Raw genomic sequence first — 21,633 nt, 5'->3', positions numbered from 1 at the left:
ATGCCGTTTTGTTGCGGTTGTTAAGGGAAAAAAGTTAGCAAAAAGAGCATTTAAACACAAGTTTTCGGCGGGTAAACATAAATGAAGAAGAAAATTGAAAATGAGTTTAAGGAGGTAACAGTTGCTGATAATAGAGGAGTCGTCAGCGTGATTAGTACACACGTTACCCACGTTTTATCAAATACGAGATTTATTTGGTTATTTTGCAACAACTGTTTTTTTTTATAAAAAAAATGTTTTATTTTCTCTTTATTATTATGGAGTATAATAACTTATATTCTGTTATTGGGTTGAGGTTTTTGCGTACTTATTTCATTTAATTTCCTTCCACATTATATCATTTGTGATGGCTTGTTTTAACGAAGAATTGGACCGATAGATATATGTATTCATACATTTAGTGTAATCGTTGTATGATTGATTGACAAGGAACAACCAATAATAATGATATCACCATCGTTAATGTGGTGCAAGCCATGCAACTATTGTTATTTCGAATATATTTATAAGAAATTTTAAGAGTTAATATATTGTTACATCATTTGGAATATTGAATATAACAAAACTTTGAGCTTAATTAGTGAATGTCATATACTTCATCCATAAGCTATTCTATATTAATTGTCGTCTAATTTGTAAATTTTCGTATAACAATATTTTCGTACAATAATATAATATGTCAATTCGTTATTTATCAATTTAAAATATAATATATGTTACCTTAGTATATATGTCTTGAGGTGAAGGGAGAATTATAAAACTAGGTTATTAAGGGAGTAATTCAATTTGACTTAATTTACCATATTATAAAAAAAGGGTTGACTTCAGTTTGAATCTTGATTTGAGCTACAATTCAACAAAACAATCTGTCAAATTAGGTAATATTACACATTGATATATATGCAAGGAATGGGCTGGTGGGAAGTATGACTTCTTGAAAGGGCAAGAAATACATATATCTCATATTAAAGGAGAAAAAAACATTGATTCATCCACATTAATGAGATGTTCTAAATTAGGTTTTAAGCAATTAATAGACTTTGTTGTTCATAATTCCATAAATAATTGGATAAGACAACAATAATCCATTACTCGATCTTGTAATTTTTAAGTGATAATGCAAAAGAAGTGGAATTTGGTGGATTTTTGATGGCTTTTTGGTCACATTAACAATTATCTGACGTCTTTTGGGTGGAAATTGTCAAGATTTTGGTCTATTAATATACTTTGTACTTAGTTTAATTCGTAGCGTAATGTTGCCAAATAGTTAAGACATTCAGTGCATTGTTCTTCAAATGTGATGTTTTGACCCTTTTATGCCGTTGAAAATTAGCAATGGGTTCGTGCATCATCTCTCGGTTGTTTTTCATATTGTTTTAAAATTTTGGTATGGTGTGCTGCGTGATTTGCAACATTGCAATTGCGCCACTTTTATTGTACGGAGTGATAGAGTAAGGATATTTATTGTGTTTGATGTCAATTTAAGTAATTGGTAAAATTTTAGGAAAATGTCAAAGATATGAGATATTTTTTCCAATTGATTTTTTTTATTAAAAAAAAAAAAAAAGCACTCAAGCTCAAAAATGTCTTCTTATCCATGAAACCTGAAGTCTGAAGAAAGTGAAAATAACAACAAATCATTACAAATCAAACGAGTCCGCCCCAGTCAATCAACCTGATTGACGAAAACTTATAAGGGAAATTGTTCCGTGTACCCCTAAAGTTTTAAAAAATGCACCATGTACCCTTGAAAACTTTCAAATGCACCATGTACTCGTGACGTTTGTAAATAAATGCACCAAATAACCCTAATCCTCTAACAAATGCACATATCATTGACTTTTCAAACTAAAATCATGCCCACACACCGACTCACTTTTAGTGCTTTATATTTATGTAGTAAAACCGCCTAAAAGCACAAATTAAATCAAAATTTAAACTCTGTCGATCATTCTAAATCCTAAATTTTTGAGGTTAGAATTTGATTTATTAATTAAGTTTACTTATACTTAAATGATTTAGCATTAAAGTAACATTAAACTGTAATAATTTGATCTCTGAGTCTAAGGGTATTTGATGTAATTTTATACAAACCTCAAGGGCATACGGTGCATTTAAAAGCTTTCAAGGGTATACGGTGCATTTTTTAAAACCTCGGGGGTATATGGAACAATTTCCCAACTTATAAATCAGTCCCTTTTGTGAGCCCTATTATATCATATGAAATAATATAATAATGTTTTGTACGGTCTTCATTTATGAAATATTAAGGATGTGGAAATTTTTGAGATAAAATCTCATCTGCTCCAAAATCTTTAGTGGCTCATGGTTAAAACTTAAAAGTAAATAAGTAAAAATGAGCTAAGTTTGAATAATGTTAGGGTCTGTTATGTTCAATTTATTTTCACTTATTTCAGGTGTAATAAGTTCAATTAAGTTCAGTTCTGTTCAAATAGGTTCAATTCAGGTTTATAAGTTTTGATAATGATTAACCAAGTACAAATTACAACTAAAATAGGTTTTAATAAGGTCTAATAAGTTCAGATGAGTACAAATAAGTCCAAATAAGTGAAAATCAAGTGAATAGAATACACTCTTAGACTGCTTATGAAAGAATGATAACTCACATTTTTCAATCGCTACATGTGATAACTCACAATTATTTCTATTGTTAAGTACACATGATATATTATACTCAAGGCCCAGCACGGTGGATTTGCTTATTAGATGTAGCTTGAGTAAACATAAAGAAGAAAAATACATTAAGTAACAAAATTGCATGGTATTTATCTTGCTTTGACTTGCCCCTTGAATTAATCCAATTTAAGTACAACCGTATTAATAAGTCTTGGCTTAGTGGCAACAACCGAGGGCCGGGCATGTATGCATATGACAGCCTCGACAGGTTGCATTTCGAAAACCTTCTTTTCTCTATTTGTAATTTGTAATTCGTGATTCACAATGTCTTTATGACTCATTTGGACCCAAAAAAAAACCCTTTAATTAGCAATATATATAATATATGTGAGATGTAATCATTGTTAAGGATATACCTTTAGATTGGACTTGAACTAATGAGTACGCATCCTTTAAATACAATAATTATTGCTCTTGAACAAAAGAGAAGTGCTACTAATTAAAATAACTTAATTGAGCTTTATTTGCAGAGTTCCTTTTAGAATAATGTACTTCAATTAATTGATAAAATTAACTAAAAATAATCAATTCAATAACATAGATTTATCATTTACAGTATGTACAATCTGGAAAAAGAATAAAGAACAAATAAAGAATCATATGTACAATAATCAAGTAGCAATTCTACAACTTAAATTGATTAGTCTTTGAATGATTATGCTTTAATCTTCAATTTAGCTCTAATCATGGTCCTAGACAAAATTGTATCAGCTTCTTGATTTGTGAGGCTTTGCGACCACTCAACTCTTTTCGATCTGTTGGCTCCTGGTCCATAACATTTGCTTTCACCATAGTACACCGAACTGTTTAAATAGACAAAGATTGAACACATTAGCATAATGTATCATATAATGTGTAACATAAGAGTAATTGATAATCGATATATAGTTGATAGTCTTGATACTAACAAACTAAATACGGAGTAATACGCACCTATGTGTGGAGGGTTTTCCCCAATCGTCCCATCCTTGAGAATTAACCTCATTGGACATGTAACTGTTTACGAAAACAACTCTAGAATAAGGTCCCCATGGCCTTCCTAATGTGCAACTTTTTATGCCAGTAACTCGACAATCCACAAAATAAAATCCCGTGTCTTCTTCAGGTTTTGACCTTCGTTGTGCTGTTATTGCCCCATTTTCTTGTGAAATGGAATGTATATGACATTTCTACAACAATTCAAAATTAATTTAAATTAGTCGTGGTACAACAATAAAGATAAATTATCTATTTTCAAATATCATATGGACGCGATTTTATAGTATAATGTTACATACTTGGAATAGAGAAGCTGCATTGCCACAAATGAAATCAGTTCCTCCTTCAATATAGCAATTGCTATAGAAATGACTCCCTCCCTCATCCAAAAGTGTGTCTTGATATGAAGTTATTCTACATGCATAGAACTCTGCCCTTTCGCTCGAAACCCTCAAGGCAACTGCTTTCGCCCCCGGCCCATAAGTATTCTGCAAGAAATAATCAATATAATGTCAAACTCTGTACCTAAATAATAAATAGTACACGTGACTATTAATATATATAGGACAAAAAAAATATATATATAATATTTGTACATACCTCGATGGTAAGGTATCGAGCCATAAAATCAGAAGCAAAGACGGAGAGAGTAGGAGACGTGTATATATCACCACTATCATCCCATGTAATAGTAGTATTTAAAACATCTCTTCCGCTAAGTATTATAAAGGGCTTATCTTCGGGCACGGTAACTTTTTCCTTGTACGTACCGGGCATAACTAGGATAAGTGTAACGTCTACATTGTTAGTAGGAACCGCATCAATTGCATCTTGTATTGTTTTGAACTTGCCTTTGTTGCCTGATTGATCGACGGTTAGTAGACGTTTCCAAGTTAATTTCTCGGACAATATTCGAGCATTAGAGTTGCTAATGAAGCAACATAATGCAAAGACAAAGAAGATGATGCTAGGAAAATAAGAGCTTTGAGTTGCCATTATAATTAATTGGGTATTTGTATTTTGTGTTTTTGTGATCAAAAGATATGATTTGGATGTAATTGTAATATGATTTGGTGATTTGATTAGTGATTAGTGTATATAGAGAGCAGCATGACGTGATTAAGAAATTAAGACAATGATTGGGGGATGTAACGGCTGATATCTTGCAATTTACATTTAAAACATTCCATAAAAGATGACCATTGTAATTATATTATTACGTTATTATTTGCATGTAGTTTTAAGTTTTCGGCGCGTTGTTGAAATGTTCACGGTTCTTTCCCCTTTGAAATTTGGTTTGGGAGAAGATAAGGTTAGTCAACATTTTATACTAACTAGTAATTAAAGAATGCTAACGAAGATTATATATAAGCATTCATATAATGTTTTCTAATGTAATTATCTTAATATATTATGACTAAATCACGCGTTAATTTAATAACTAGCTATAATTTTACTTTTATTTAATTTCTTTGTTCGTGTGCTTATAGTCTTATACCTTAGCTTGTAATGAGCATATGGCTAAAAAATAGTCTTGGTTGTAAGGTGAAATTCTCCTAGTTATTGACTTATTGCTTATAGTCTTATCCATGTCAATTCATAATAGACATTTTAAACAATTTTGGGTGATATCTGTGTGATTGTATTATGATAAGATAATTAATAATGAGGACAATAAAAAATTAGCTACTGCGTATCAGCGTATGTGTATTTTGTGTTGATGAAGCAAATAAATCCTTCATTCAATGTATGTAAGCTAGTTAGCTAGCTCATTCCTTTGTAACAACATTATGGTGTTAACTTTGGTGTTCTGTTTTTATTTATTTATTTAATTTTGAAACCATTATTTATTTATTTAATAATAAAAATAGAATGGATCGAACGAAGTACATGAAAAAGTTTACCGTAGCAACTAACAAGGGTGTTCTCGATCCATTAATTAGCTCATTTTATCTACTTCCCCCATTCCATATACATGCCTTTATTATATTATTGTTCATGCAGTACAGTTTAATTGTATCTATTACTCCGTAATTCATAGTTGATTAGACATTGGATTGAAAGAACAGTATCATGTGCTATCTTAAAAGATTTGTTTATATGCATGTACTATTATTCCTGGCATTTTGAGTGTAAATTGACATCTAATGATTAAAAGTATGCATTAGAAATGGCACGAAATAATGCATATACATTAGAAATGGCACGAAATAATGCATATACGAAGTATAAATTAAATTTATTATTTTTTTATATAATTTTTGTAAGAAAAATAAAGAAAACATTAGGAACTCCTCCTCACGAGGGGATCAGAATTCCTAATGCACAAAGGAAATAATAGGGTACAAAGATGAAGATGTACAAAGAATAATACGTTATCACTAATAAGATGACCTACATTCGTGGTATAAAGTTGTTTAATAAGCATATAGTATTATAGTCACATGAAAAGTATATCATGATATATACATATATATATGTAGTCAATTGGTTATCCCCATCAGAAACAAATTGGGGGTGCCTTGGAGATCTCTCACCCTCTCCTTCAATCACTTACTTCAAAGAGAATTGCTCTACCCTACTCCCAAGCAAATGTAGTTGATGAAGGATTTATGTATTCATCATGTGCAATTACTAGATACATAAATGGATCAAATTATGGAGACATTTGAGTCGTCGTTATATCATAGCTAGAGGTACTAACGATCTTTGGGCTAGTAAAATAGGCCAAAGCCTAATTGGACGGATCCTATAAGGTCATACAAAGGGCCTAGATCGAGCATGAGAGGGGCGAGGCTCATGATGGGCCTCATCCCCTATAGTGACCGACCATAAGGAGGGTTTAGAGAGGTTTTGGGCTTTCTAACCTAGTCTAATTATAATATGATTATAAGTAGACTAGGTGCCTAGGTAATTCAATAGAACAGTTTTACTGTTAAGTTGAAACCCTAATTAGCAAATACGAAACTAGCTTCTCTCAAACTCCTCTCTTTCTCTCACGACACTTTCTCCTCCTCGGCGCCGGTTGTGGTGGTTCGTGGTGGTCGGTTTAGTCCATTAAAGATGGTGATTGTGGTTTCCCCTTCACTTGACCAATCTAGTATTGGTAGACGGTTCGTTGAATCCCATGGACTAAGTAGAGGAGCAACACGTGGGGCTCTATTCTCTCCCTGATTTGCCAGTCGAATTGCTTCGTGGAGATCACGCTTCAAAAGTATGATTATGTGTCTTGTGCGTTATGCATGTGATCTTGGGATAGTTGCTTAATAAATATGATTCATGTTTTCTGCATATAGTACCTATAAACTCCTACAGTTGGTGGGGCTCAAACGGTAAGCTCTCAACCAACTATACCAAGCAAGCTTAGTTTTTTTCTCACGCTTTGTATTAGTTAACTAGAGAAAGGAAATGTACTATCTATCTATGTATAATGTATTGATGGAGTTTTCTATGTTACGTTTTCTTGTATTCCGTATCAGTTAACTATAGAAAGGAAATAAACGATGTATGAGGAAAACATAATTTTACTAATGTGAGTTGGGCCAAGCTGTGAAAATAAACTCTATACAACATGAGGTTATAAGAATATATGAGGAAATTAGGAAATCATAATTTCACTAATGTAACGAACCATAAAATAATATAGATTTTCGGTCACATTACATAGAATTATAGACTAAGGTAGTGAATGAAAGATAACCTTGTTTATTATATTTTCGGTCATGAATTTGTACTTGTACTTTACTACTTTATACATTGTGATAATTTGTTTAATTTTAATAATTTAATTTCTGTACTTATTTTGAGGAATTAATGGGGATGTATTTGTCTAAAATCAATTGATGCCGAGTTGATTGAAGGATTGATTTAAATTGTTGCTATTTGCCGCCAAAAAAAGTGAAAGGTAAAAATTAATACGAGTATCTGTAATAGCTAATGACGATTTTGCTCCTAATTAACCAAATTTAGTCTTCCACTCCTTTCCTTCTCTCATCCTAGAGATTGGATTTCAATTAGGTGATGTCCGCGTTTGGGTTTTATTTAGGCTTATTTCATTACCATCCAAAAAACATAATACAAATTAATTGCGCCCTACCTCTACTATATGTCATTAACGATTCACTTATGTAGTTGTTAAAAATAGCAATTCATCAATATGTTTCGAAGAAAAATGAGTAATCAATTCAATGAAATTATATATATATTTAATCAACATAGATATATGTACAATCTGCCAAAAAAAAAAAACCCTAATAATACATGTACAATAAAGTTATAATAATTATGAACACGTCAGTGTTTGATTCGTGATTTGGCACCAATCATGGTCTTGGTAATAAGCGCAGTGGCTTCTTCATAACTGAGGTCTTGCGACCACTCGACTCTGTTTGATCTGTTGGCTCCTGGACCATAACATTTGTATTCACCATAGTATACCTAACTGTTTCAATGAACAAACGATCATATTAACATTTATAGCATAATAAGTTGATATATAATATACTTGTGTCACATATTATATAACACACGGAGTAATTGATAATCAATAATACGCACCTATGTGTTGAGGGTTTGCCCCAATCATCCCACCCATTAGGGTTTACCACATTAGACATGTAACTGTTTAAGTAAACAACTCTAGAGTAAGGTCCCCATGGTCTTCCCAATGTGCACCCTTTTATACCCGTAATTGTACAATCCACAAAATAAAACCCTGTGTCTTCTTCCGGTGTCATCCTTCGTTGTGCAGTTATTGCTCCACCTATGTCCGAAACAGAATGTATTCGACATTTCTACAACAATCCAACAAAAAATTTAATTAATCTTCGTATAACAATATAGATAAATCAACCAGAAATTAAAGTTGTATTCTTGAATAAAGTATATAATGTTACATACTTGGAAAAGAGAGGCTGCATTCCCACAAATAAAATCAGTTCCTCCTTCAATATAACAGTTACTATAAAAATGGCTCCCTTCTTCATCCAAAAGTGTATCTTGATACGAAATAAATTTACATGCCGAAAACTCTGCCCTTTTGCTCGAAACCCTTAAGGCAATTGCTTTTTCCCCCGGTCCATATGTATTCTGTAAGAAATTATCATAGTCAAATATTAATTCAAATCATAAATAGTATATGTGACTATTAATTTCGTATGAAAAAAAAACCTGAATAGTGAGATATCGAGCCATAAAATCAGAAGCAAAGACGGAGAGGGTAGGAGACGTGTATATATCACCACTATCATCCCATGTGATTATTGTATTTTCGGCCTCTCTTCCGCTAAGCATTATAAAAGGCTTGTTTTCAGGTACGGTAACTTTTTCCTTGTACGTTCCCGGTTTGACTAGGATAAGTGTGGTATCTACGTTGTTTGAAGGAACTGCATCAATCGCGCCTTGAATTGTTTCGTAATCGCCTTCGCCTGACTGATCCACGGTTATTAGTCGTTTCCACGTTAACTTCTCCTCCGACAAGTGACGAGCATTAGAATTGTAGATGAAGAAGCATGAAAATGTAACTACAAAGAATATGATCTTAGGAAAATAATAACTTTGAGTTGCCATTTTTGTTTGAAATATTTGGTGGTTTATTCGATCGTAATTATTGTGAAAGATATAATTTGGAAACGAAAAATTAAAGAACATAATGTAAGATTTGGGAAAATTGTTAGTGTATATATAGAGAAAGTAACCAGACAATTTCACAAAAAGTTTAGACCTTTTTGTAAACTTCTCAAGAACTCTCACTCTCCCTTCTTCTGACTTTAATTTTGTACTCCAATGTTGATCATCAAACACATAAGGCCTACCTTTACCACTGATCTCTTCCTCCTCTTCTTCTTCATCTTCGCTTCTCCCCTTCTTCCTAACTACAATCTCATCATCCTCATCTCTCCTCCTCCTAATCTCCCTCTCTTGCTCTATCTTCCTCTGCTCGCACTCGCTCTCGCAGACCTGTTCCTGTCTCTTACCCTCCTTCTCCTCCTGGCACCTCTGCCTGCACTGTCTGTACTCCTTTTCGGGGTCGTGCCGCGACTGCGGCTCATCCCTCTGCTCTTTCCTCTCCTTCTCTCTGATGTACTCCTCACAGGCAGTCTCACACTGATGCCTCTGTCTGCTGTCAAGCTGCCTCTGCTGCCTGCAGTGTTCTTTGCATAGTCTCACTTGTTGATCTTCCTTAGATACAGAGAGACTAGCGCATAACACTACCAGCAGAGAAAACACCAGCAGAATTACAGACACTTTCCCTTTCAACAACCCCATCTTTATCTTTCCTAGTTGAGTTTTTTTTTTTTTTTTTTTTTTAAAGTTTAGTTTTTTTCCTAGTTTTTTTCGCTCTTTCTTACTGTTTGAGTGTTCCTTAGGATTTATTATTTTCTCCAAATATTCAAATTGTCCTGTTCCTACTTATTACCTCCATAAATACTCTTCTACGTTCTTAAAATGCCTCATTATATTCCAACAACCTTTGTTTACCCCCATATCATAGGAGAGGATTTTATCCCTCCTCCTCTTCTTGAAGACGAGTTAGACTTGGACTGGAATTGCAGTGTTATTGGACGATGTTGGGATGATAGGGATGATTGGACTTCTGTTATGATTCAGCATTTAGTCTCCAGGTTCTGGCATTTGAGAGCCCCTGTCCGCGTCTTTCCTTATGGTAAGGATTATATATTTGTTTGTGGTACTCAAGAGGATGCAGAGGAGCTTGATTCTCGAGGTTGGGTTCACTTTCGAGGGGGTATGTTTGTGCTTCAAAGGCTGCGTGCTCATTCATTTCCCCTTAATCTTAATCTGCATCTGGTGGATTTGTGGGTTCAAGTGATCGGTCTTCCGGTCCGTTACTCTACTCCGACGGTCGCGTCTACTGTTCTTTCTCATGTTGGAGATGTTACTATGGTGGACGACACTCATGGTCAGTTTCCCGTTCCAAACCCTCGTGTTAAAATTCTCGTTGACTTATCGTTGCCCTTGATTCCTGGTTGTTATTTTCCTACTATTAATAATCAAGTCACGTGGGTTCGTTTTAAATATGAGGGTATATTTAGATTCTGTAAAAAGTGTGGCTTTGTCGGGCACGGAAGGAATTTTTGTGTGTCGGAACAGTCCTCAATCAATTACCATCTAGAAGCCCGCTTCCGTCAGCTCCACGAAAGCGGCGTTCGTGTGCTATATGGTCCTACCGATACGAATTTATACTCTAATGCTCTTCGAGGGATACGCCCGAATCGTTCGAACTGGACCACAGAACTTTATTTTAGCACTTATGATCCGGAGGATCCTATGGAAAACTCAGCTGACTCTCGTCCTTCGGATTACGACAGTGGTGGCATGGGCCTTCCGTTAGCTTCGGATGATTCCCGTTCAGGTTCTACCAACCATGATTATGCAATGGCTGACTCATTTCCAGGCTTATCTCCTCCTTCGGCGCCCGGTGTTTATCGCAGCCGCGATCACGAGGTTCGCCGGCAGTGGTTAGGCGGCAATCGTTATCTTCGGGAACAGCTGGAAACTCAGGATCATGTTGCCACATCTACGCCTTGTTTCTCTCATGCAGTTGGTGATAGACCTTGCTGGCAATCTGGGATGAATTGGCGATCAAATTCAACAGATGTCAATTTCTCTTCCTTAAGCTCACGTGATGGTTGGAGGCAATATTTGGACTCATCTGATCTTCAGGACTTATCTCTTTCTTCTAATATGGGCTCTGACCCACTCCTTCCACATCATCGCCAAATGGGCCGGGATTCTGGTTGGACTCTAAGGTCCAGGATTGTATCCTCAGAAATAAGCTCTCCTTCATGTGTAGGACATGATTGGGGGTCCAATTCTTCTAATCTGAAGTTGGGCTGGCCCACTTTCTTTAAAGACCCATATTTCCAAGGATACCATTTCATTCCGGATACGGATCAAGTAGTACCAGACCCACCTCCAAGTATCCCCAATTTTCTCCTCCGCCTATGGGGCCTTCTGGGCCCGTCTTTAACGACCCATTTGGCGCAGGTCCAAGTAATTGGGACGGCCCGACTTCAGCTGCATCACCATCTCCGACACTTTCTTCATCCTTTCCGGTGGATAGTTCGGAATTTTCAGGCTATGTGGTCGACTCTTCGTCTGGAGCTTTTGAATTTCCTCCGACGTCGGCTTTATCTCCACCGCCTTCAACAGACTCGGCTTCTAGCGAATCCGATACTATGGGCCCTGAATTCGAAGAAATTCCTTCGGATTCCCCTGTTCCCATGGACTGTTCTCCGCCACTCTCACCGCCGTCATTGGAGGTTTTAGTGTCTTCTCCACCCAAAGTTCCAGCCTGTTCTCCTTTGCGCAAAATGGGAAGTAAATTGAAGACCTACTCACGCTTGAAATTGCGTAAAAGTGGTGAGAAAATGTGGGAGTGGGTCAAGCAAAGGAGTCCTAAAAAACGACAGGGGGGAGCTATTTCGCCATCAGCTCCGCCTTTGCCGACTGACTTGCAGCAGCATTCCCCTGAGTCTTCCTGTCTTCCATGTTTTCTCCCTTATAAAAAACGAAGGGCAGAAGTTGACTCCTCTTCTCACATTTCTTCTGAGGGTTCGGTGACTTTCCGGGAAAAGTCACCCAGTTCGGAATGAAAGTAGCTCTTTGGAATTGTAGGGGTTTAGGACAAGCGGACTCCCCTAAAATTCCTTATATTTCAACTCTAGTCCGCTCTCATGGTTTAGATTTGGTGTGTCTTTTGGAAACTATGAACTCTGTAGATAATGTAGCTCGGATACTAGTATCTTTGCCTTTTTTGGGTTGTTGTGGCATCGATGCAGTAGGTCTTAGCGGCGGTATGTTTATATGTTGGTTTTCGCCTCTAGGTGTAGTTCCTGTTTATAGTTCTCAGAATGTATATCTTTGTAAATTAGTGCGAGGAGATGAAATAAAATTTATGATGTTTGTGTATGGCTCGCCTCATATTACTAATCGGATGGAGATTTGGTACTCGATTAGTAATTTATTAGAGTCTTTTTCCAATATTGTTATTATCGGAGACTTTAATCAGGTGGAGTATAGTTCGGATAAAATAGGAGGAGCTCTAACTATTCCGGGACAGTTGGATTTTATGAATTGGCGTTTAGGGTTGGACTTAATAGACGTTCCTTTTACTGGTCCTCGTTATACCTGGACGAACAACAGATTGGATTCTGATCCTATTTTTGAGCGCCTTGATAGAGCTTATGCCTCTTCTTCTTGGTTTTCAAACTACCCTGATACCAAACTTATCCATCAACCCATTCTGTTTTCAGATCATGCTGCTATTATCCTCTCTGATATTGCTCCTTTAGATACTGTTAAGCGACCTTATAAGGTAGAGAATTGGTGCCTTTCTGCTCCTGCTGTACATGCATTCATTGCTTCTATCTTCTCCTCGTTCCTCCCTGGTTCACCGATGTTTGTTCTGTCTCGTAAGCTCTCTCTGTCTCGGGATCGTCTCTTAGCCTGGTGTATCTCTCATAAACAGCTGTGGGGTATCAATTGGAAACAGTTGGTCTTTGATGTTGAGCATGCCTCGTCTCCTCTATGTTCTAGACTGGATCGATGTCTTTTTATTTCCACAAAGAATGAGAAGATTGCGGAAGCACAGGCGGCTTACTCCTTCTGGCAACAACGAGCTAAGACTAAGTGGGATGCTTTGGGTGATTCCCATTCTCGTCTTTTATTTTCCTCTGTTCAATCTAGGAAACGGAAAAATAGAATTCTCGGGCTTCGGGATGCGGCTGGTGTTTGGCAGCGGGATTCCGCCTCGATTTCTTCCATCATTCAGGGTTTCTATAAGGAGTTATATTCTCCTTCTTCTACTACCGCGACTTATGATTCTGTTTGGTGGAATAGTCTTCACCTACCTTGTTTGTCATCCTCTCAACAGAATTTTCTTATGGAGCCCTTTTCATCAGAAGAAATTCGCCACGCACTCTTCAGTATAGATGATAACAAGTCTCCTGGTCCTGATGGTTTTTCTTCTGCTTTTTTCAAGTCATTATGGCATATCGTGGGACCTTCGGTTGTAATTGCGGTTCAACATTTTTTTGCCCATGGTTATATGTTAAAAGACTGGAATCGCACGTTCTTAACTCTTCTTCCAAAGGTGGACAATCCAGAGTTTATTTCCCAGTTCCGGCCTATTGGTCTTTGTAATGTTATCTACAAATGCGTTGCAAAGTGTCTGACTGGCCGCCTTCGTCAAGTTTTGCCAAGTTTAGTTGCAGATTTCCAGAATGCCTTTATTCCAGGGCGTCTGCTTTCGGATAATGCTTTACTTGCTCACGAGATTCTTTCTTATATGAACAAGTCCAAAGCACGAAAGACCTTCTTCGCTGCCATTAAGCTTGATATGAATAAGCCTATGATAGGGTAAATTGGGATTTTTTGTTTCAACTCCTCCAGGTGTACGGGTTTCCCCCATATTGGGTTCAAATTATTCGTCAGTGTGTTTCCACAGTGTCTTATCAAGTTTTGGCCAATGGGAACCCACTTCCAGCTTTCCATCCTCGGTGTGGTCTTCGTCAAGGGGATCCTTTATCCTCATATTTGTTTGTGCTTTGTATGGAAATCTTGTCGGCTATGCTTCGAAAAGCGGAAAGACAGTCCCTTTTTAAAGGCATTTCCATTTCTCGAGGAGCTCCTTCGATTTCTCACCTGTTCTTCGCTGATGACTCTTTGCTTTTCCTACAAGTTACCCCTGCAGCCTGTACTAATCTTACAGCTCTGTTATCAGAGTTCTGTTCATTATCGGGCCAGGTGCTTAATCTTCAAAAATCATTTGTCAAATTCAGTCCTAATATCCCTCAGGATTACAAGGATTTTTTGGCTAAAAGTTTACGGCTCCATTGTCAGCCTTCTATGGGTTCATATTTAGGCCTTCCAGTGGAGTTTGGTCGAAGTAAGGTTGCGGATTTTAGTTTTCTTATTGATAAAGTCGTTCAGCGTCTTTCCTCGTTCGCTGCTCTTGGTCTTTCTTCAGCCGCGAAATTGGTTATCATTAATTCCGTTCTAATTGCCTCCTTCAACCATATTTTATCTGTCTTTCGAGTTCCCCCTTCGATTTGCTCTAAGATAGACAATCTACTGGCTCGGTTTTGGTGGAAGTCTGATTCTCACTCTAAGGGCTTGGCATTGCGATCAAGCTCCTTGTTGCATCTTCCAAAAGGAATGGGAGGTCTTGGTATTCGCAGGATGACCACTTTCAACTCAGTTTTATTGGCCAGACAATGTTGGCGTATTCATCAACACCCTCAACTTCTTCTCTCTAGGGTTCTGTCGGCTAAGTATCCCACGCTTCGGCTTTCTCACTCATGCAGAATACCGGGTTCTTCGTGGGGATGTAAGGGGTTATTGCATGGTTTGTCGGTTTTATCTGAAGGTACTGCATGGAAAGTTGGTTCAGGTTCTCAAATACGCATCCTTCATGATTCCTGGGTTCCCGGGGATCCTATTTCCTTTTGTCATAATTGTGAGGCGCCTTTGCCGTCTCATGTTTCTTCTATCATTAATCCGCGTTCTTACGCGTGGGACCCTTATTCGGTCTATCAGCTGTTTGACTCTTTAACAGCTAGTCGCATTCTGGCCATGGAACGGCCGAGCAGGCCTATGGATGATTTTGTTTACTGGAAATTTTCTAAGGATGGGAATTTTTCTACCAAGTCGGCCTATGCTATGCTTCTTAATCGCCTGAGTTCTCTTCATGGTGTCTCTGCTGTCCCTTCTTCATGGTGGCAACAATTCTGGGGATTACCTCTTTTGCCAAAGCTTCTTTGTTTTGGCTGGAAGGTTCTTCACGACGCTTTACCCCTTAGTGGTGTTCTTCAACTTCGTGGAGTCCCTGTAGATCCCACCTGCGTTCTCTGTCATCAAGATGTTGAGACTATGGATCATCTTTTTCGGGATTGTCCTTTTGTTTCTAGTATTTGGACTTCTGCCCCTTTCATTTCCTCTCTGGTTATTCGACGGAATATTCGGTTTACAGTCTGGCTGACTGAGCTTGTGACGGAGTTACGACGGTCTAAGTCTTGGGAGACTTTAGTCAGTTTGTTCTCTTTCTTTTGGTCAATCTGGATTGCTCGGAATCACAAGATGTTTCGGCGGGCCGTCATTTCTCCTGCCTTTGTTCTCCTTCTCATGCAAGATTGGATTTCTCGGGATTCTGTAGCTCACGATTATAAAGTTTCCTTTTTCTCTTCTCGGGCTTCCTCTCGGACGCGTTCCAATCCAGGGACTGCTTCTATACTGTCTCTCTATCCGGGTTGTTCTCAGTCCCCAGATGAGATTTGCTTGGTATTTGATGGAGCTTTCAATCCTCATGATTATTCGGCAGGTGCTGGATGGTTTTTCAGATCCTCAGGTTCTGACAGGGTTATTGGAGGTGGATCTAGAGCTTTTATTTCCTCTTCGGCTCTTCATTCTGAATTACAAGCATGTTTATGGGCTCTTAAGGCTGCTGATCGTCGTGGCTTTAGGCACCTTATTATCTACACCGATTGTTCTACCTTGGTTTCTCTTCTTCATAACAAAGCAAATCGGGATATTTCTTGCTTGTGGTTAATTCAAGACATTAAAGACTTACTCCTTCGGTTTTCCCCCTGTTTTGTTCGGAAGGTTCCTCGCCAATGGGTTGTTCCAGCTCACTGGTTGGCTACTCAAGCTCGTCAGCGATGTATTTTATTTTGGTCCTTTTGATTGTATTTTTTAGTTTGTTGGTTTCTTGTTAGTTACAGTTGTTTGTTTTATTTTTAAGTTCAAAAAAAAAATAAAAAAATAAAAAAAAATGAATATACTTCCCCGTTCTTGTATAATTGCACCACTTGCCTTTTTAGTAAGTTTCACAAATATTGCACCATTTCCTCGGAAAAAAAATATTTGTGTTCACACTTACTTTTTACTTTATCAATATGTCATATGGGCAATTTTGTATTTTTACCTTTCTCTCTCTTATTTTTTTCCACTACCAAATTATACCCAACCCCTATGGTGCAATAATAAAAAAAATAGAGGAAGTATGTATAATTTATAGAAGTTGACCAATTAAATTATAACAATTACGTATTTACGTTACTATTTGCATGCAATTATAAGATATCGTCGGCGCTGAATCCAATATTTTTCAGAATAGAGAATTTTGGTCATTCTTTTTCCTTTTTTCACCTTTGACGAAGGGTCTGTTCACATTTACTTAATTTCAGTTCACTTCAGTTCAGTTCAGTTCAGTTCCAATCAGTTCAGTTCAGTTCAGTTCAGTTCCAATCAGTTCAGTTCAGTTCAGTTCAGCTCTTAATTTCCCTCTCACATAAAATATTCATTTCAGCTCAATTCAGTTCAGTTCCAATCAGTTCAGTTCAGTTCAGTTCAGTTCCAATCAGTTCAGTTCAGTTCAGTTCAGCTCAGTTCAGTAAATATGAACAGGCCCGAAGTGAAGTAATATTTACATTGTTTTAACTTTCTATAATCTTTCGTAACTCTTCTTATTTCACATTTATAGAGAGCCATACGTAAACAACAATAAAATTTTAATCTCAAAATGATTTGCAGTTGACGAACATGAATCATCATAAGGAATTATTCAATATACATGTGACCATTATTTTTAGGTGGAAGCAATAATGAGGAATATGTGTATATAAAGTTTAGTACTCGGAGTACATTATAAAACAAAATATAGAATTAATTAAGGTTATTTATTAGTGCATGAGTAGTTTAGTCAAACAAATTGCTACTCCGTATTACATACATGCCGAATTACGTACGAATAGCTAGAGTGAAATTTAAATATCTTAATAATAAAATTAAAAAGTGAATATTATTAATATGGTATACTTCCGACCCACTACTTGCGTGTGTATCTTGATAGCGAATTGGTCAAGAATTAAAGACATTCAATGGAGGTTTTATGTTTTAACTAGTTTTTGGTCCGGACAATGTCCTGGGTCATTATATGTATATTATAAATGAGGTTTATAACAAAAATTATGTGATAAAATACAAATATAGATTAAATTAGTTACATTTTTTGTAAATAAAGTAGTCTAGTATAAATAGTATAAAAATATTTAAGTAAGATCAGAAAGATAATTTCACAAACAATGGAACAATATCGGTGTCTCGTGATACAATTCATTGACTTGAAAACAAATTTCTGGTGCCACCAAGGTGCTCAATTGTATTTGTTGGCACGTTTCCTAACTTTAACACACCACTTCCACACAAAGTCACTTTTGGGTGGAAGGTTTGAGTCAAGTAGCTTATGCCCAATAGAGAATGTGTATAGACTACTGTGTGGATGTATTTTTAAAGTGTAAAAATCAGAAAAAAGCTTCTTCTATTAATAGGGAAACATGAAAGAACATAAAAGAAAAATCTCAAACATCAAAGGAGTTAGGGAGGTGAATAATCACCTTAAACATCCTCTTAAATGGGGGGTTATGAGAGTTACTTATCAAGAGAATAATGGTAGTGATTAATTATCTTAAACATCCTCATAAATTGGGGGTCATAAGTTTAAACATTGATGCTAATAATTCATTATTTTTTTAATAAATTGTAGCAATTGTATGACATGGCGCCACATCATCTGCCTAGTCATGATGATACGTGACGGGCTCATGTCTTCTCATTGAGTTTTAATATATATATAGATTGCACGTGTTAATTAGACTTCATATATATCCGCTATTAAAGCATTATCTTGTTTAAGCTAAAAGGACGTTTTTCTTTATCTACCCATTTTTGTAACGAAGCAATCCCTAAACAGATAGAATTATCCCTCGTTACCCTTAAAACGGGGTCATTAGTACGTGATTAATAGTAAGTCAATGTTGCTATAAACCCGTATAAATATTAGAAGAAGGTGATTTATTTTTTTATTTTTTTATAAAAGGATGAGACAATTAATTTATTAAAATAACTACAATATTAAATTACGGTTAATAAAGTATAATATAATGTTTCCCTCAAAAAAAAAGTATAATATAATGTAATACTTTGTAATTATAAATTGAAGAAGTTATAACTGATCAATTGCATGGATCTTATAACACAATGCATATCTCCCTTAACTCAAACCCTTACTATTTTGCATAAGAATTTCATTATTACAAGGAAACATCAACCTTACAAATTACCAACAATTTTGTAAAAATAAATCGAACATAATAACCATGAATAATCAAACCTTAATACGGATTCACAACTTGACAAGAACCCAATAAATCACAAATTAAACCCAATAATCATCCTATTTAAAGTACTTAAATTAATTAATTAGGGCGACGACAATACTTCCTAACTTCACCATTAGACCCTAAGAGAGGGCTAATCTTTCCCATCTTAACCATGGACTTGGCAAATTGATCAAAGAACAACCCTTCATCTTCAGCATAAGACTTGACCAATTGAGCTAAATTCGCGTAATTTCCTGAATAAAGTTGTTGATCCGTGAACAAAAGTCCCCTGCCTCCCAAGATAAGTTTGTAGTAAGTGTTATCAAAGGCTTTTGGAGATGCATAATCCAATGGAGTTATGTTGTTGTCACCCCCTGATGAAGGACAAACTGACTTCAATTCATTTAAGTAAGCCTTTTCGAGGCTCAAATCTGGTTGACTGTTACCATTTTGGCCATACAACCTTTGCTTAAAACTTGTACACCTCGCCACCCCAATAGTATGTGCTCCTAGTGAATTTAGGAGAAGATGAATTTTAAACAATCGTGAAGATTATTTGTGAACAGAGGGAGTATAATTATTTGTATATGTGAAGCTCTTACCTGAGAGCGCGACAAGATCAACTTCATCTAGGCCTTGTTGTTGAAATGATGCAATAAGCTTTTGGGCTGTAAGAATAGGAGGAGGAATAGTTGCATTTGCAAGTAGCATATTTGCTGCTTTTGAGTCCCTTCTTCCTAATGGGACTTCCCAATTAGGTCCTCCACTCTGTTGATCCAAAGTCAAAATTATATTTGATAAGTTGATGAAATATAACATACCATATGAACTTAAAAGGTACATTTAGCTTATCTGAGGCATATTGTTTGTACTGTTTTATAAGGGAGGGGCTTACCAAGACACTGGCGGCGCGAGCTACCAAGGCCAAGATATCAGCACAAGAGACAGTTTCAGGGCATGCTTCTTCTAACCTGGCTTTAATTTCATCAATGACAGTAAAACCTCTCAAGGAATTTAGATTTGGCTTAGCCTTTTTCTCACTTACAAATGTGGCGCTATCATCTAGCAGTATAGAAGCATCACACCCCTGCACACAAAAGTTCACAACAATATCAATTACATTGATCATAAACTACAAAAAGGTAACATATTTTAGCCTAAAGAGAAAAAAAAAATACAAACCTGAACAAAGCAGTCATGAAAGTGTAGTCTAAGCAAAGAAGCAGCCATCCGAGGGTCTTGTGCAACAGCATTCTCCAAGACCGAAACAATAATGTTGTTAGCTTGAGGGCAAGAGAAGTCATAGAAGTACGGAGACAACGAGCTATAGTCGTTCCCACCACCGCTACCCCATCCAAAGCCGTACCCATAGCTATAACCCGGGTCTGCTTGAGTAACCATAAAAGGCGATATCAAAGAAAGGAAAGCCAAAAACACTAGGTGCATTTTTGAAGCCATGTATGTATGTGTGTTATATAATAAGTGTTGATCAAACTCTACTAAAATTTTTGAGTTTGGAATTGTTGATTCTAAGGGTACAAAATTGGTTGATATTTATAGACTAAAAATGTGGTGAAATTATGAAGAAACTAACCACTAAACTCAAGATTTCCTAATTTGATACATGACTTTGTTTATATGACTATATCAAAGTGGTTCCTCTGCTCCATTTAGGGTACTAATGTTAGTGCTCTAGTTTTACCTGCTCTAGGAAACATTTTTGGAAGTATTACGATATTATATTAATTAATACACTAAAGTTAGTATCCTTGATTCCAATTTCTTAACCTTTTCTCTTTTGCTTAATTTAGTTTAATTTGCCCGTGGTATTGTTGAAGACATATATACATATATATACATATTAAAATTGATTGACCAATTTTGTAGCCATTCTAGTATGTAATTTCTAGTGATGACATGATTTACGAAAATATCCTTAAATTAGTTTCATTCAATAACGTTTTTTATCCTCTTCATGAGATTTTTTAAAATTTAATTCAACTTGTGTTATTAAAGATTCAAAATTACAACTAGAGAGGTGGCAAAATTTTTGGACATCTTTTTATATTGTAAACTCTATGTGTGTATAAATTTTATATGGATAAATTGTTTTCAGTGGGTGAGGACTAAGATCAATTTTTTTTTACATAGTTAGGCCCTGTTTTTTTTTTTTTTTTTTTTTTTTTTTTTTTAGCTTTTGGGTGGAGCAGAGCATGGGTCAGCACAGCAGTGTATAGCTTATTGAGTCAGCATAGTAGAGCAGGGCAAGGAGCAAAGTAGCTCTAAAGAACAGTCTTATATGTCAAGAAATTATAAAACTAGTATGGATAAAGGCATAAAGCTACAAATTATGTGATGGTAATACACATTAGATAATTAACGTCTGTATAGGCCATTTAAGTAAGAAGCAAATTATAAGGACGAAAGACCCTAAAATGATTTTGACTTTTTTTTTTTTACCGCGTTTTTAAAAGTGGACATATTTTGTCACATTCATTGCAGCAATAACAATTACGAAGTAGCATATAACAGAAAACCTATGAAAATAATTAATGTAACAGAATAAATTGCTTTAGATTTAAGGCAACATAATCACCTTTAAAATCAATGACAACACAATTTAAGTAAAAAGTAACCTATAATTGGGTTAGCTCAATATTTTAGGCTATATATTTGTAAAGTTCTAGCTGGAATTTTGGATAAGATAATGATTACTTGATTATTGCATAATTAGTGGACTACTTTCACCTGCTCTAGTAATGTGATTAGTGAACTGATT

The 21,633-nt window shown here is 36.0% G+C and overlaps 3 protein-coding genes across 3 annotated transcripts; 1 reads left to right on the top strand and 2 right to left on the bottom strand.

The window, feature by feature from the left end:
• Positions 1–3,279: 3,279 nt before the first annotated feature.
• On the bottom strand, positions 3,280–4,671 carry LOC145584375 (putative pectinesterase 11). The gene is made up of 4 exons (XM_081641231.1): positions 4,276–4,671; positions 3,975–4,163; positions 3,631–3,866; positions 3,280–3,500 (listed from the first exon to the last, which is right to left on the bottom strand). Exons 1-4 carry the CDS (start codon positions 4,669–4,671, stop codon positions 3,353–3,355), a joined length of 969 nt encoding a protein of 322 aa, XP_081497357.1. The 3' UTR covers positions 3,280–3,352.
• A 9,576-nt stretch (positions 4,672–14,247) lies between these two features.
• LOC145584373 (uncharacterized) lies at positions 14,248–16,377 on the top strand. The gene has a single exon (XM_081641230.1). The coding sequence runs from the start codon at positions 14,248–14,250 to the stop codon at positions 16,375–16,377; it is 2,130 nt and encodes a 709-aa protein (XP_081497356.1).
• Positions 16,378–18,939: 2,562 nt separating this feature from the next.
• On the bottom strand, positions 18,940–20,312 carry LOC145585488 (peroxidase 9-like). Its single transcript, XM_081642190.1, has 4 exons — positions 20,037–20,312; positions 19,750–19,941; positions 19,457–19,622; positions 18,940–19,363 (listed from the first exon to the last, which is right to left on the bottom strand). Exons 1-4 carry the CDS (start codon positions 20,310–20,312, stop codon positions 18,951–18,953), a joined length of 1,047 nt encoding a protein of 348 aa, XP_081498316.1. The 3' UTR covers positions 18,940–18,950.
• Between the last annotated feature and the right edge of the window lie 1,321 nt (positions 20,313–21,633).

This window comes from Chenopodium album, chromosome 16, assembly GCF_948465745.1.
Source record: "Chenopodium album chromosome 16, dcCheAlbu1.1, whole genome shotgun sequence".
Classification (NCBI taxonomy): domain Eukaryota; kingdom Viridiplantae; phylum Streptophyta; class Magnoliopsida; order Caryophyllales; family Amaranthaceae; genus Chenopodium; species Chenopodium album.
Note: the sequence above shows the minus strand (reverse complement) of the source record. Positions and strands in the feature narration are given on the sequence as shown.

What these genes read in the sequence shown, in the direction of transcription:
- LOC145584375 (XM_081641231.1), bottom strand. Translation starts at nt 4,671, where the DNA reads ATGGCAACTCAAAGCTCTTATTTTCCTAGCATCATCTTCTTTGTCTTT. An exon ending in CTCGATACCTTACCATCGAG is followed by an intron (nt 4,164 to 4,275) that starts GTATGTACAAAT and finishes TATTTCTTGCAG; the next exon opens with AATACTTATGGGCCGGGGGC. An exon ending in ATGCAGCTTCTCTATTCCAA is followed by an intron (nt 3,867 to 3,974) that starts GTATGTAACATT and finishes GAATTGTTGTAG; the next exon opens with AAATGTCATATACATTCCAT.
- LOC145584373 (XM_081641230.1), top strand. Translation starts at nt 14,248, where the DNA reads ATGGAAATCTTGTCGGCTATGCTTCGAAAAGCGGAAAGACAGTCCCTT.
- LOC145585488 (XM_081642190.1), bottom strand. Translation starts at nt 20,312, where the DNA reads ATGGCTTCAAAAATGCACCTAGTGTTTTTGGCTTTCCTTTCTTTGATA. An exon ending in TTCATGACTGCTTTGTTCAG is followed by an intron (nt 19,942 to 20,036) that starts GTTTGTATTTTT and finishes TTTTGTGTGCAG; the next exon opens with GGGTGTGATGCTTCTATACT. An exon ending in CTCGCGCCGCCAGTGTCTTG is followed by an intron (nt 19,623 to 19,749) that starts GTAAGCCCCTCC and finishes TTGGATCAACAG; the next exon opens with AGTGGAGGACCTAATTGGGA.